The sequence below is a fragment of the Hemitrygon akajei genome, chromosome 8 (genome assembly GCF_048418815.1).
Source record: "Hemitrygon akajei chromosome 8, sHemAka1.3, whole genome shotgun sequence".
NCBI lineage: Eukaryota > Metazoa > Chordata > Chondrichthyes > Myliobatiformes > Dasyatidae > Hemitrygon > Hemitrygon akajei.
The window spans coordinates 14,203,260-14,219,970 of record NC_133131.1 but is presented as its reverse complement, the minus strand read 5'-3'; the positions used below and the strand labels follow the sequence as shown (position 1 = coordinate 14,219,970).

Below are 16,711 nucleotides of genomic sequence, written 5' to 3'. Positions count from 1 at the left end.
AATTATGACTACTCTTTGTTTACAGTTAGCTACTCAATCTTCTCTTTATGCTGATATGTCACCTACTACATGGTAAGATTTTCCACAGTACGTTTCGAGGTGTTCTTTCATAAGATGCCTTCAGGAAAAGTAGATATAGTCCACTGGCCAAATGGCAATGTCTTCTCCAATATAACTCAGGTGCCTCAAATTGTATTAAGAGTATAAAACCTGCAGATGGTAGGAGTCTGAAAGAAAAACCAAAAGTGTTGGAAAAAATTTCCAAGATATACAGGTTAGTATGTTAATTGTTCATTGTAAATTGTCATGTGATTAGGCTAGGGTTAAATAGGTGGTTCGCTGGGTCATGCGGCTTGTTGGACTAGAAGGGCCTAGTCCATGCTGTATCCCAAAATAAATAAAATAAAATAAAAATTCTATGCTTTATTTTTATATGTGAATTGCTATCTGGCCTGAGATCTGGAATATAAAAGGGACAATGCTATCAGTCTAATGGTATCTCTTTTGTCTTAATTGTCAACTGATAGGCAAAATAAATTGTTAGCTTTTGTCCTCAACAAATGTAACCTAATTTTGTAAACCACATGTTTTATGAGTATTAGGGGTTTTAAGTTTGGAAATATGGAATGTTTGGATGGGATGTAGTTTGTTAAGGCTGCTTTAATACATTTCTTCTTCCTCTAGTCCTGTAATTTAAAAAGTAATGTAAAATAGAATGATTTTTTGTGGGCAAAAGCATGTTTGCTTGAGCTTACAACTGTGTGTGTGTGTGTGTGTGTGTGTGTGTGTGTGTGTGTGTGTGTGTGTGTGTGTGTGTGTGTGTGTGTGTGTGTGTGTGTGTGTGTGTGTGTGTGTGTGTGTGTGTGTGTGTGTGTGTGTGTGATAGTTATGTACCTGTAACAATATGTGCATATGTAAATATTCAGACAGCAGGGCTGGTTTCCAATTCTCTTGATCCCTCTAGACCAGGGGTTCCCAACCTGGGCTCCACAGATCCCTTGGTTAATGATAGGCGTCCATGGCATAAAAAAGGTTGGGAACCCCTGATCTAGATATTAGACAAAAGCTTTGATCTGTCAAGCTTAATTGGTAGCTGGTGTGTATGCCTAGCCAATGTTGAAAGAAATCGTGCTAAGGCTCTTCTCCCCCAGTATGAAATTTGGGACCAGGAATGTCAGGACTCCCTTGGGTAATCATAATGGCAACAGAACCAATGTCAAAGGTCTAAAAATAGATTTTCTCAGATTTTTTTCATATACAATGTGAAAATCTGCAACTAAGTGAACTCATTTTGTCCACAGTGCTGGACTAGAAAGAATTCACCATTGTAACCATGAAGAGACTTCTGACTCCCCTGCCTTCAAACACCAGGATGAGAACTGTCAACAGCTCCAAAAATCAATTAACCATATGATGCACCATCAATAACTCTCGGAGACATGAGGCGAGATATAGGCTTTATTGGCTGGAAGAAAGAACAAGCAGCAATTAACCACCACACTACATCCTGGAGACTGAGGCCAGGGCAGTGTCTCCAATTGTCTTTATACCGGGGTCCGTGGGAGGAGCCACAGGAGCAGTCAGCGGGGGGGGGGGGGGGGGGCGTGTCCAGACAGGTATATGTAGTTCACCACACCATACATGTTCTTCATTGAGAAGCTCTACCATACTTTATGGGAGAAAATGAGCTCCAAACAAGTCCAATAAAAAAATCTGACCTTAAGAATGAATGGTTGGTGTAGAGGTAGGTACAAACATTTGTGGATATTTTCATCATTCTGCAGGCCACCTATAGCAAAAAGATACCAAATGCTCACCTTTCTGAAAGCCAAGAAAGGAGGGGATCTTCTTCTGAGAGTCCTACTCATTGACTCATTGCATCAGGTCAAATGTGAGTATGGAAATCTCTCACTGATTACCATCTACTGCCCTTGTTCAGCTGATGACTTAGCATGCTTCTTCATGTAGGGAGATTGTTTTCAGTAGTGGAAGAGTCTAGGACCAGAGGGCACAGCATTGGAATACAAAATTGTCCCTTTTGAACAGAGGTGAGAAATTTCTTTAACTAGAGGTTGGTGAATGTTTAGAATTCACTGTCCTTCCGCTCTGCCATCTTTTTTTTATTCTGGCGTCTTCCCCCTTAGTTCACATTTATGAAGAAGGATCTAGGCCCGAAGTGTCAATTATTTATTCTTTTCCATTGATGTTGCCTGACCTGCTGAGTTCCTCCAGCATTTTGTGTGTGTTTTTGACAAATTTCACACTCTGGCAAGAATTGGTGACAGCAAAAATATACACCTGATGAATAGCCACACCTTTATTTGGAAAAATTATAATTTAACGCTTCCTTTTGGAGATGGCTATGTGAGGAATTATTTATCGACAGAGCTATTTTCGTAACTGTCCTTCCTGTCTAGTTATGACTGGGTTACAAGGTCCCAAAATAAGTCACCATCTCAGCACAGGGGAACAGAAACATAGGATACTGTACTAGTATAAGAATGAAGTTAAAATAAGGAAATAAAATGATCAACGGAGATTTTTATGGCGGGACAGATTTATCGAATGTAAATGTCACTTGAACCTTCCATAATATTAATTTACGCATTGTAACAGCATAAATAGAGCTGACATTGTTATGTAATGGACAATTCAACGGACTGGCCTCTGTACGACACTGTTCTGACGCACGGAGATGAAGGAGGTGCTTCCGGGTCGCACTTTAAAATGGTTTTGTGCGCAACTGCTGAGGCCTGTAGTTTTTCAGTGCTTTGAAACACGAGAGGCTTGTAATTATTTAGCACATTTCTAAAGCTGAGCAGTGGGTAAGAAGAAGGATCGAAATTTAGATTTACTGTGTTGATAAGGTTTTCAATGAATCAATATTAATTTTAATCACAGGAACCTGGGAAAGAATCAAATCCTACAAGTTATAATATGGGTTATTTCAAAACATGTGAACATTAAAACTAATGTAATTAGTCTTGTTATACTGTAATTCTATTGTACTATTGTAATGATTCTATATTTCATTTATCAAACTTTTGATCTCAAATAAATTTCATAACGTTTAGATTTCCTTCTTATATGACCAACTTTCTGATACTTGAGCCTTTGCAGCGAGCAAAGCAATGTTTACTGTGAATTTCTGGTACGGTCAAAAGATAGTGTGCTGCTTTCACCAATATAAGTGCCATTGAAGAGTAGCAAGTATGTGTCTGAATGTTATATTGTCTGATAATTGGAAGAATGACTTTTTGGTATATCAAATCTGTTCATTCCTGTTTCTGTGAAATTACAATCTCAGTTTGGATGCAAGGTAGATTGTGATAGTGTTCTGCAACCTTAACTTCCAGATATTCTTATCCATTCCCCAGCACATGAATAATATTGAACTGGTCTACTACAGAGTTGCCTGGCTGTATTAATTGTAAAACGAGTAAAATAAAACAAAAATACTCTTCTAGGAAAAAGATCATTGGTGAGTTAGGTTCCAACTTTTGGAGGGTCATACCTTAAGTATTGATTATTTGCTCAGGAGCTTAGTAGCCAATGTTCATCAGTGAACCAACTGCACTAATTATGCTCATACACTTATAGTAGGATCTAAAAAATAATAGAAATTTGAAATCATAATTTGGATTGGTTTTGACAATGACATAAATGCAAGTTGTAAATTGAAAATTTTGAGTGTGTTTGTATAAATGTGACAGTCTTATCACTGCAATTGAAGATTGAATTTGACTGCTTCCTTTTAAGCTGTTATATTCAGCTTTCGCATTATAAATCTGCCAAAATATCAATGAAGCTGAGCTTGTTTACGAAGTAGGTTTGATTTTATTTTCCAGTTTATTATTTCACTTTGTGCAACATTTAAAATATGTAATTTGGGTACTGATGATAAAATATTGTTTTATTAAATCAGCATACTTTTTGGGCTATAGGTATTCAAACATTGACTGCAGCCCAGAACATATTTTTGTGTTTTAGAAAATATTATTGAGTTATCTATCATCTGAATACTTTCTGAACATTTGGCCTGTCATTCGTGAAGGGTTGAAATAAGTGTATCGTTTGCTTTCTCTTTTATTCCTCGCCTTTCTACTCTGCTTTTTTCTTCTGTTTTTGTTCTTAATTGTGGATGAAGAACTTAAATGTCAATAATTTGACAATACAGAAAGAACATAGTTATAAAGTGTGCTTCCTTACTTGTAACCTATTGTGAAAACACATAGAATTTTTTTTTGCAGTTTGGTGCTGGTGATTACAAGAATTGTTTTTTCTCCTTGTTAAAAGTCACAATATTAATATGTTGGCAAACAGAAAATATAGTTTTAATTTTTATTACACTTTGTTGCATTGTGACAACGTTGCAGTTCTGTAATGAAAAGCCATTTCTTAGACTGTCTTTAAATAAATAACTGGTGCATTTCAAAGTTTCAGTAGTTCGTGGACATTAACATTGTACAGTATTCACACAGGCAAAGAGTGATGAATCTGTTGTTTAATCTGTATTAGAAGTTGAAATCTTGGTTTGCAACTGATATATTTAAAATCCATACTTTCTGTGCTTCATTGTTTCTAATAAATTGTAAACTGGCAAGGCCCAGGACCAATCAATTCCTGTGGCACACCATCCATTACACTTTGCAAAGCAGAAAAATACTCTAACGTTAGTTACTCTGTTACCTGTAGCCATTCAGTCTTCTATTGACTGCCAACATCATCAGCTTTTATTTCAGTAGCAGTCTTTAAAGTAGCCTTTAATGCAACAGCTTATCAAGTATGATTTGAAAAGCTTAGTACATTTACTGGTTCTTTATCTATAGCATATGTTATTTTTTCAAAGATCTCTGGTAAGTGTGATTTCCCTTTCATAGAATCATTGACTTTGCCCATTTACATTGTTTTTTTTGTTCTAATTACTCTGCTATAATCTAAATGGAACTTTTCTCAGATCTAGGGAATTTGAGGAAAATTAAAACAACACATCATTTGCCTACTGAGCTACATTTTTTAAGACTCAAGAAAGTCCTTGCAAAACCAACAGTTGGCTTAATTTGTTGATTATTGTTATCAGAGTTGCTCCTCCTTTCATTTCCTAGCCTAAGCTATTTCTGGGAGGTTATATGTATAGAGTGATACAAAATACCTTTTTAATTCTTCTGCCATATCCCTGTTAATTGATTAGTCTACTTTCCATAGGAGCAGAATGCTTTCTTAACTCTTTCGTGTTTCATATAGAATATACCTATCCTTGTGTTTTTTGCTAACTTTTTCCCATACTCCAGTTATTCCTTCCTTATTATCTAGTCATTCTGTTTTTATATTCTGATCTGCCTTCCATCAGCACTGAAGTGCCAGTTAAACTGGATATTGCGTCCTACTCTTAGATTTCCTTTTTTTTTCTCATGATCTCCTTCAGTGTCTGCAGCTGCACTTCAACTGACCTGATCCCTTAATCTACTTTGCCAATTCACTTTAACTTTAACTATCCCCTAATGGTTGCACTTATTGAAGTTTAAAATACTAGTCTTGGCCCCATATTTCTCCTCTGCTAACTGAATATAAAATCCAATTGCATTATGCCTATCGGTACCGAGGGATGTCTTCACAGGGAGATTGTTAGTTTATCTGATCATGTTCACAGTACTAGGTTTCATATAGCCAGATCTCCAGCTCCAGAATATGTTTTTTTCTGAAGCTATCCCAAAAACACTCTGTGAAATTCTCCTAGTTGCCTTTGCCTATTGGATTTTTTCAACCTTCATGTGGATTTAAAAACTATAATGATTATTGTCGTGCCTTTTTATGAAGTAATCTTGTAAATATGGGTTTGGTGTGATTATAGAGATGGCATTATATAAATGCATGACATTTTTATGATTAGAATAAAACAGTACAGCACAGGCAAAGGCTCTTCAGTTCACAATGTTGTTCCTAACGTACTAAATTAGTGATTAAATGCCCAAATAAACTATTCCCTTCTGCCTACAAAAATCCATATCCCTCCTTTTTTTTTGCATATTCACATGTCTACCTGAGAGCCTTTATAAACATATTTATTGTATTTACTTCCACCATCACTCCTGGCAGCACATTCCAGGCACACATTACTCTGTAACAAAAAAAAACTTGTCCTGCACATTTCCTTTGATCTTGCCTCCCTCACCTTCAATGCATGTTCTCCGATATTAGACATTTAAAACCTCAGTAAAAGATACCAGCTATCTACTCAATGACTCTCATAATTTTACAAACCTCTATCGGATCTCCCCTCCGTTCTGCCACTCCAGAGAAAACAAACCAAGTTTCCCTAACCTCACCTTATACCACATCCTTTCTCATCCAGGCAGCATCCTGGTTCATCTCTTCTACAGCCCCTCCAGAGTCTTGACATCCTTCTTGTACTGTACGTGCAACCTAACTAGTGTTTTATAAAGTTGCAACATAACTTCCCAACTCCTGAACTCAGTTCCTTGGCTAATAAAAGCAAACATGCCGTGAGCCTTCTTTACCACTGTATCAATCTGTGTAGCCATTTCAGGAAGATGTTGACTTAGACCCCAAGATCCCCTCTGCACTGTTAGAGGTCTTGGGGAGGGCTTAACTTAATTTGGTAGGGAGAAGGGAACCGGAATGATGGGGCAGTGGTGTACAAGGAGATGTAGTGGGTAGTGAGACAGTGGGGAAGGGCAGGCAGATGATTGGGAAAAATTGCAGACAGTGGGATGAGTTGAAATGTAACACGGGCAGAATTGAAAAGGGTGATGAATACAGGACTGAAGGTGTCATATTTGAATGCACACATTATATGGAATAAGATAGATGATCTTGGAGCTCAGTTAGAGATTGGCAGGTATGATGTGGGCATCTCTAAGTCGTGGCTGAAAGAATATTGTAATTGGAAGCTTAACATCCAAGGATTAATGTATCAAAATGGCAGGCAGATAGACAGAGGTGGTGCATGGCTCTGTTGGTAAAAAAGGAAATCAAATCCTTAGAAATGGGTGACATATTATTGGAAGATGTACAATCCTTGTGGGTAGAGTTAAGAAACTGCAAGGGTAAAAAGCCCCTGATGGGAGTTATATACAGACCTCCAACCTGTCCACCAGGATGTGGGATATAAATTACAACGGGAGATTAAAAAAAGGGCAAGGTTATGATAGTCATGGGGGATTTCAATGTGGAGGTAGATTGAAAAAGTTGAGTTGGTGCCTAGTCCCAGAGAGGGAATGCCCATGAGTCAGTTCTTTAAAGCAGCTTGTGGTTGAGCTCACAAAGGAAAAGGCAATTCTGGAATCTGTAATGAGGCAGATTTGATTACAGAGTTTAAGGTCAAGAGTCCCTTAGTAGGCAGTGATCATAATATGATAGAACTCACCCTGCAGTTTGAGAGGGAGAAGATAAAGTCAGATGTATTAGTATACCAGTGGAGTAAAGGGAATTACAGAGGCGTGGCCGAAGTTGATAGGAAGGGGACACCAACAGGCATGATGGCAGAACAGCAATGGCTAGAGTTTCTGGAGGCAATTTGGGAGATGCAAGATAGGTACATCCCAAAAATGAAAAAAATATTCTAACTGGAGGATGTGGCAACTGCAGCTGACAAGGGAGGTCAACATCCATCTAAAAGGAAAAGAGGGCATATAATGTAGCAAAAGTTAGTGGGGACTTAGAGGATTGGGAAGCTTTTAAAAACCAACTAAGAAGCCATAAGGAGGGAAAAGATGACATAATGAAGGTAAGCTAGCTAATGGTATAAAAAGAGATACCAACAATCTTTCAGATATACTGTATAAAAAGTAAAAGTGGTGTGAGCGGATATCAGACTGCTGGAAAATGACTTTGGAGAGGTAGTAATGAGATGAACTTAATAAATATTTTGCATTAGTCTTCACTGTAGACGACACTAGCTGAATGGTAGAAATGTGAGAGTTAGGCAGAAGTAAATATAATTGTTCTTATTAAGAAGAAGGTGCTTTGGAAGCTGAAAAGTCTGAAGGTAGATAAGTCAACTGCACCAGATAGACTACACCTCAGGGTTCTGAAAGAGGTAATGGAGTTTGAGGAGGCATTAGTAATGATCTTTCAAGAATCACCAGATTCTGGTATGGTTTCGGAGGACTGGAAAATTTTAAATGTCACTCCACTCTAGGAAAAAGGGAAGCAGAAGAAAGGAAATTATAGACTGGTTAGTCTGACTTCAGTGGTTGGGTGGGAGTCTATTACTAAGTTTTTGGGGTACTTGGAGGCACATAATAAAATAGGCCGAAGTCAGCACATTTTCCTAAAGGGGAAATCTTGCCTGACAAATTTGTTGGAATTCTTTGAGGAAGTAAGAGGCAGGATAGACGAAGGAGAGTCAGTGGATGTTGTTTACTTGGATTTTCAGAAGTCCTTTTAACACTATTCTTTCATGTTCAATGTTTTTATCATGTATTTTTAATCATGTTTTATGATGTATTTTTCCAAATACTTGTTCTATTAGTAAGGCTGCCAGAAATTGATCATTGAAGCTTGCCCCTCATTGTTTTTCTACAACTTCAGGACTTGCTTTGGTACTTTCAAGTAGCATTTTAAATTGCAGATACTGTAATGTGAAAGAAAATTCATTGATAATGTACAGTAGTTCTGCATAAAAGTGAAGTGTTACTGAGAATTAAATTTTCAATTGCAGGCTTTGTTGTTCTGTATATTCCTGTTCACTGTGTAGAACTCTGCCTCTACTGGCAGAGCCGCTTCCAAAGTTATCAGCACTATGTTTTTCAGTTAACAGAACAGGATGGTTATGACCTGGCAACACACACAAAATGCTGGTGGAACGCAGCAGGCCAGGCAGCATCTATAGGGAGGAAACACTGTCGACGTTTCGGGCCGAGACCCTTCGTCGCTGCTATAGATGCTGCCTGGCCTGCTGCGTTCCACCAGCATTTTGAGTGTGTTGCTTGAATTTCCAGCATCTTCAGATTTCCTCGTGTTTGGTTATGACCTGGGATGTCTTTGATAGTTCCTCCAATTAAAGTAATTTTATTGCAGTTGTGAAAATAATTAACCACTATTTCAGTCCTGATGAAGAGTCTTAGCACAAAAGGTTAACTATATATTCTCTCCATTGATGCTGCCTGACCTGCTGAGTTCCTCCAGCATTGTGTCTGTGTGTATTACCCACTATTTCTTTTTTATTATTAATTGTGGTAGTCTCTTGGGGATCAGTGACTCTTTCCCATCCATCCGTATGTTCTTTTCATTTATGTAGACACCAACTTTTATTGGGAAGTAAGTGGAAATAATGGAAGGGCGGAGAAGCAGAAATAATTGATCACAGGAAATGTTATATGCATTTTTCTCAGTAGTATACTAATGAGTGTAAGATATAAACTTTAAATGTTTCATTCAGTTATTACTTATTATTTATCTTAGCAATTCAAAGCATTGCCTGATTGTTTGACTGTCATAATTTGAAAGGCCTTTGGGTAGAAGTAGAAAAAAGATAGATTTCCCTTCATCATTCCAAAAATTGGTTGTGTAATAGGAACAGTTCATTTCATGCTGTTTGCCCGTGCATATTGCTTACAGTTTAAGATTATTCCAATTTTCTTTTTTAGGATGGCCCTTAACAAATCCATGCATCCAAGGAACCGATATAAAGATAAACCTCCAGATTTTTCCTATTTGGCATCAAAGTATAAAGAATTCCAGCAGCATGTGCACACAAGCTTGACCGGGAAAGTGAGGTATGCTAGTAAATAAAGAAACCAACTGGTACAAGTTGTCTCACTGGTACTAACTAGTGCTTGTTTCAGTGTCTGACTTAATCTGTCCGAAACCTGCTCTGTTATAGGGAAAGGTTAGAATACAGAATAATGAGGGAAGACTTGATAGAGACTTTACAAAATTATGAGGGGTATAGATGAGATAAATGCAAGCAAGCTTTTTCCAGTGAGGTTGGGTGAGACTAGAATGGGAGGTATTGCACTTAGAGTAAAAGTTGAAATGTTTAAAGGAAACGTAAGTGGGAGCTTCTTCATTCAGAGGGTCATGTGTGGAATAATCTGCCGGCAAAAGTGGTGGATATGGGTTGGATTTCAACATTTAAGAGACATTTTGATAAGTACATAGATGGTAGGGGTCTGGAGGGCTATAGTCCAGGTGCAGGTCGATGGAACTAGGTAGATTCCCATAAACCATCTCGTTCAGCATGGACAAGATGCGCCGAATAGCTTGTTGCTTTGCTGTAGAGTTTTATGACTCTGAAATCTTGGCTGTAATCTTAAGTGTCTGATCTGATTCTTTATTCTTGGAAAGCTCTTTATATTTGTATGTGGCACATCATTTTTATAGCATTATTTAATTAAAATGACTTTAAATTGAGCATGCTTTTGAGACATACTATTGAAGTATTTATGATGTTGGCTAATTTTTTGTGTTATTTAGTTAATGAAACTGATTCTTAACATTCCAGTTTTCTTAGCTTTTCAGTGCCATTCAAAGTAAATTTATTATCAAAGTATGTATATGTCACCGTATACTAGCCCAAGGCACTATAGTACTATTTATCATAATTATTATGTTGTTGGCTTTCCATGGTTTGTAAATGTGTTGTGTTCCAGGATGCTTTCGGTTTAGTTTGTGAGTTTAGGCTTTCCTTGTAAACCCACAGAGTAAGGTGCACTGTGAAAGTCTTGCATTCAGTTCCTGTTTGGATGAAACTGTTATGAATTAAAGTTTTAATATTAGCTGTTGCTGCTATGAGAGAAGGGACTAATGTTGACAGTTCTGATTACCATGTAGTGACCTCTGTTGAAAAATGTCAGCTAATCCACAGGGATCAGTGTTGGGACCTCTTTTTTTCACATTAAATTTCAATGATTTGGATGATGGAATTGATGCTTTGTGGCCAGGTTTGTGGACGATATGAAGATGGGTGGAGGGCAAGTGGTGTTGAGAAAGCGGGGAGTCTGCAAAAGGATTAAGACAGATTGGGGAAAATGGGCAGCAAAGTGAAATATGGTGTAGAGAGTGTATGGTCATGTGCTTTGTTGAAGCACTAAAGGCATAGACTGTTTTCTAAATGGGGAGTATCTGAGGTGCAAGAGGAATTGGGAGTCCTTGTGCAGGATTCCCTAAAAGTTAATTTGCAGGAGTAGTCAGTGGTAAGGAAGGCAAATGCAATGTTAGCATTCAGTTCGAGAGGTCTTGAACATAAGAGCAAGGATGTAGTGCTAAGGCTTTATACGGCACTGGCCAGACTGCACTTGGACTATTGTGATCAGTTTTGGGCCCTTATCTATGAAAAGATGTGCTGGCGTTGGAAAGGGTCCAGAGGAGGTTCAGGAGAACGATTCTGGGAATGAAAGAGTTAACACATGAGGAGTGTTTGGCTCTGGACTTGTATTTGCTAGAATTTAGAAGATTGAGGGGTTGGGTGGAGGAGAGGAATCTCATTGAAACATATTGAATATTAAAACATCTGGATAGAGTGGATGTGGGAGGATGTTTCCCATAGTGGGTAAGTCTAGGACCAGAGGGCAAAGCCTCAGAATAGAGAACAAACATGAGGATGAATTTCTTTAGCCAGAGAGTAGTGAATCTGTTGAATTCATTGCAACAGGTGGCTGTGGAGGCCAAGTCATTGAGTATATTTAAAGCAGAGATTGATGGTTTCTTGATTAGTCAGGGCATCAAAGGTTTCTGGTAGAAGGCGGGAGAATAGGGTTGAGAAGGATAATAAATCAGCACTGATGGAATGGCGGAGCAGTCTCAATGGGCCAAACGGTCTGATTCTGCTCCTATGGTCTTATGATCATATTGAAAATATGCCAGCTGAGGACAGCTGTTTAACCTTCATAGGTAATAATCACAAATGATAGAATGGAGTAATGAAACAATGTGAATGAATTTGCATAGAAAATGAAGAATATTCTTATCCTTTTAGCAAATTGCTAATTTAAGCATTGAAGATTTATTTCCCTCTGGTCTCAGAATAAAACAAATTACAATAAAACAGGATAATGAGAAATATTACAGAGTTATAAACATCTAAAATGTACAAGATGGACACTCTCTCATCCAATTTAAAGACTTCCCTCAGATCATCTGGGTTTCGGATTCTAGTTGGACACTGGGAAAGAGCAATACTTAACTCCCCTGAGAACTGCACAGCAAGGCACTCATTTTTATCTAAGTGCTGTATTGAAACAAACAAAGCTAAAACAGGTTTGAGCCACCCAACCTCAAACAATGAATTTATCTACAACAAAGGCACTTCAGCCTAATCAACCTTGCAAATTCTCAATGTGTCTTAAACTGGTATGTAATCCACAGACTGGTCAAATACAATGACATTGTTATGCTTAGTGCATCGTGCCTGACAATGTGTCAGATTTGTCTCTTAAAAATCTGCCTATTGAACAGGATAGATGCACCATAGGTGGTGGTATAGTGGTTTATGGGAAGGAAGGAACATCAGGGCACCATGGACAATGGAAACTCTTGATTACCACCTATCTCCTTTAGCTGATGGATTTGTGCTCCTCAAACCTGGGAAGTAGCAAGGTTGAAGTACGTACTGTGAGTGAGGGCTTCAAAGTTCATTACCGACAGTGATTTGAAGCACCGGTACAAGCCAAATTAGGTGAGTCATGAAGAATATAGCTGCCAGACTATCAAACTAACACAAGGGGTAACCCTTATTGACCTTCTCATTGGAAAAGAATAAACAGTCGATTTCGGGCTGAGATCCTTAAACAGGTCCTGATGAAGGGCCTCGGCCTGAAATTTCAACTGTTTACACTTTTCCATTGATGCTTCCTGACCTGTTGAGTTCCTCCAGCATTTTGTGTGTGTTGCATTGGATTTCCAGCATCTGCAGATTTTCTTGTGTCCTCATTATTTATTAGTTGTGGGTACGTCTATTCATGGTAGCACTGGTTAAAGTGATCACAGCATAATCCTTGCAGAGATAAAGCTGAGGAAACACTCCATTATGTTATATGGCATTGTACATTAAATGAGGTAGACTTAGAATTCATTTGGTAGCTTAAAATTTAGAATCTGTGAAGCACTGTGGATCATTAGAAATAACAGTAAAGTACACTAAAATATGTAATCTCATGGCTTCCATATTCTGTGTTCTTTTCTGACAATCTAGTTTAATGAGGATTGTAAAAGGTCACAAGGGGAGCAATGGCAGACATACCTCAAACTGTGGGAGTAACTTGATGAAGCTACAATACAGGGCAACATGTGTTAACAGTAAAAACATGCAACTGACAGTGCTTAGTGTTCTCACCAGCAACAGATCAAGTAAAAGCTTTGTTTGGACAAATTTAAGACTTTTATTGGAACAAATTACAGGAACACAACTTCCTCATAATCCAATATTACTCTTACTAGGTGATATTGAAGGGATAAAACCAAAACCCAAACTGAATAAATATCAGAAAGAATTCATAAAAATTGCACTGGCAGTAGCCAAAAAGGCTATTGCAGTTACTTGGAAATCGGATACATATTTAAGTATAGATTGTTGGAAGAAAGAAATTTATGGCTGTATTCCACTAGAAAAAATTACTTATAATTTAAGAGATAAATATGAAACATTTCTGAAAATTTGGTGCTCTTATTTACAAAAGACAGGACTAAATATATAGGTGCTCTGAAGACGAAACAATTGGTTACTTGGGGAAAGAAATAAATATATACATTAAAGTTATTACGAACTCCATGGAGCATGTGGAGATCTTCCAACATCCAGGCACTCTTTCTTTTTTTTCTTTCTTTCTTTCTCTTTTTTTCTATAGGGAAGTTAGGGGGGAGGGGGTAAGGGTTATATACATTTTTTTCTATACTTTACTCTGTAATCACTTAAAAACGCAATAAAATTTTTTTTTTAAAGAAAGTAAAAGCTTTGGAGTCCTTCTGCATAAAGTTATCGAGGGAAATGTGCGATTAAATAGCTAAAGGGAAAGGACAGCTTTCTTTACACTGACTATGTAATCTATTACTTTAAGTCTGAAGAAATAAATAGTTTGGTATTTCACATATCCACCCCTGACTGACTAATATATCCCTGTTTAATGAGACTAGGAAGAATGTATGAGGAAAGCATGGCCTAAAATCATGAGTAGATATTAAAACTTGTATTATCTTAGTGCTGCCAGTGAGCTGGATAAATCCTTAAAGGGGATGAACCCTCGTAAGGCATCAGGTTCATGGGAGGACACTGGAAACTTGAGCTGACCAACTGCCTGGAGTGTTCAGGGACATCTTCAACCTATCTCTGCTGCAGTCAGAGGTTCCTACCTATTTCAGAAGTGCCCAGGAACAGCACAGTGAGCTGCTTTAGTGAACACAATGTTTCTATTCCAATGCAATTTCACTGGCTGTCCACTGGATTGTGGGCTACCTGGACAACAGCAATATCTACATCAGACTGCCGTTTTTGATTATAGCTTGGCATTCAGCACCATTATCCCCCCAGTACTAATCAACAAGTGTCATACCTGGTCCTCTGTGTACCTACCTCTGCAACTGGATTCTTGACTTCCTCATCAGGAGATCACAATCAGTATGTTGCTGACAGTCAGTGCAGGTGCAGAATACATGCTTAGCCCACTGCTCTACACTCATGACTTATTGGCTAGGCACAGCTCAAATGTCATCTATAAATTCTCTGAAGATACCCCTGTTGTTTGCAGAATCTTAGGTGGTGATGAGGAGGTGCACAGAAACAAAATAGATCAGCTGGTTGAATACTGTTGCAACAACAACCTTTCACTCAACGTCAGCAACACCAAAGATTTGATTGTTGACCTCAGAAAGGGGAAGCACCAATCTTCATTGACGGGTCAGCACTGGAAAAGGGTGAGCAATTTCATGTTCATGAGCATCATCATCTTTGAGGATCTATCCTGGGTTCAAGTTATTGATGTAATCATGATGAAGGCACACCAGAGGCTATACTTCCTTAAAGGCTTGGTTGTAGTATGGTAAGCAAAGCATCAATGTACTGGAATGATAAGGGGCTTCAAAGGGTTATAGACTCGGTCTTCATCACGGGCACAATTTTCCCACCATCGAGGACATCTTCCAAAGGCGGTGCCTCAAGAAGGTGGCATCCATTATGAAGGACCCTCACCATCTGGGATATGCCTTCTTCTCATTACGACCTTTAGAGTGAAGATACACTCACACTCAATTAATTTTCCTCTCAGCTATCAGATTTCCAAAAAGTCCATGAACACAACGTTTATATTCCACTTTTGCACTGTTTATTTTTTATTATAACTTGTAGTAGTTTTTCATGCCTAAACTGTACTGCTGCCACAAAGTAACAGATTTCATGACTTGTGTCAGTGACAATACACTTAACCCTGATTCTTACGGTCATTGTTTCCAGACTGAGCTTGCATTAGTCAATATAGCAGAATGTATCATTAGGTTTTTAGATTTTAAAGGAATAAAGGGTTAGTACACAAAATTACACTGAAGTGAAGATCAGCTATGATACTAACATTTGATGGAGCAGGTGTGAAATAGAGGATGGCTTATCCCTGCTGCTTACAAAACTGAAATTATAAAAAATGAAAGCATTAAAATTTGATAGTGAGCATATTTTATGACACTTCACTATTTTACAACTTCTAAGTTAAATGTACATAGCTTTACATGTCTGTTATTCATGCTGTACAAAATAGACACTTACTGTAATGTCTTATATTTAGTAGATCTTCCTCACCTTTTACCTTTTTGAGTCTTCAAGCTATTGTCCACGGTGCCATTCCTAACTTAGTACCTAATTTTCTGTCTTAAAGTGTGGGCCTTTATATTTTTATCAAGGTTTCACAACAGATTCATAGACCATTAAGCAGTTGCATAAAAACCTTTGTCATTAATTGAACTTAATCATTTTTTACGTACTTACTGCCCTCCTGGTTTTCAGAGCAGCAATGAAGATCCTCCATCTCTCTCTCTTGGTCTTGGTGGTATTCAGGGCTTCCTTCATCGTGCCATTTGCTTCTTCTCAGTTTTAACTACTGTCAGCCATGCAAGTCCAGAGTGGAGACTCAGGAATACCGTCGCACACAGATGTAGAAGGATTCTTCATTGCTGTTTCTGTAATAGTTTTGTTTGACCAGTCAAGGTTGTTGGCCCTGAGCTGAACCCCTGAATCCGAAGATCTGTCCTTTGACCTGTTTGGCATGGGTGACACTACCAAGAGCCAAAGCATAAAGTCCTGACACCAGTCAGCATAGCTCTCCAGGTCATTGAGACATGCACGCCTCCAAACCACGACAAGGCTGTGGTCCTCTTAGAGGCATTTTTTTTCCTTAGTAAAAGAGAAAGTATTTAGTTAAATGTTTTCATTTTAATGGCATAATTTTTTGGAGCAATAAGAATTATATTAGTATCAGTGATAAAATAAGCATTTGTTTGCCTGCATTGTAAATGTAAAACTTGTTTTGGAATGGCAAATACCAACCATATGGGAAAATAATTTTAAGTTGTGATATTTTCAGAATGAATAGAAACCTTTCATAGATATATTTATATATTAATGTAAAATCAGGTCTATCAACATTTTTGGTAAAGCAAGCCATCCAAGTGTCATTTTTATTTGATTTTGCCAAAAAAAGTGGAAATGTCATATCATTAGGTACCTTGTGAAATTAAAATTGTTTTTATTTTTATTTTACATGTTGGT

The 16,711-nt window shown here is 37.9% G+C and overlaps 1 protein-coding gene across 1 annotated transcript in view; it reads left to right on the top strand.

Annotated features, from left to right (window-relative positions):
- The first annotated feature begins 2,710 nt into the window (after positions 1-2,710).
- mettl16 (methyltransferase 16, N6-methyladenosine) overlaps positions 2,711-16,711 on the top strand; it is a 118,540-nt gene continuing 104,539 nt past the window's right edge. The window contains exons 1-2 of the mRNA XM_073053278.1: positions 2,711-2,825; positions 9,612-9,740. Of these exons, the coding sequence (XP_072909379.1) occupies positions 9,613-9,740 (128 nt within the window). The 5' untranslated portion in view covers positions 2,711-2,825; position 9,612. The remainder of the gene's footprint in view (positions 2,826-9,611; positions 9,741-16,711) is intronic.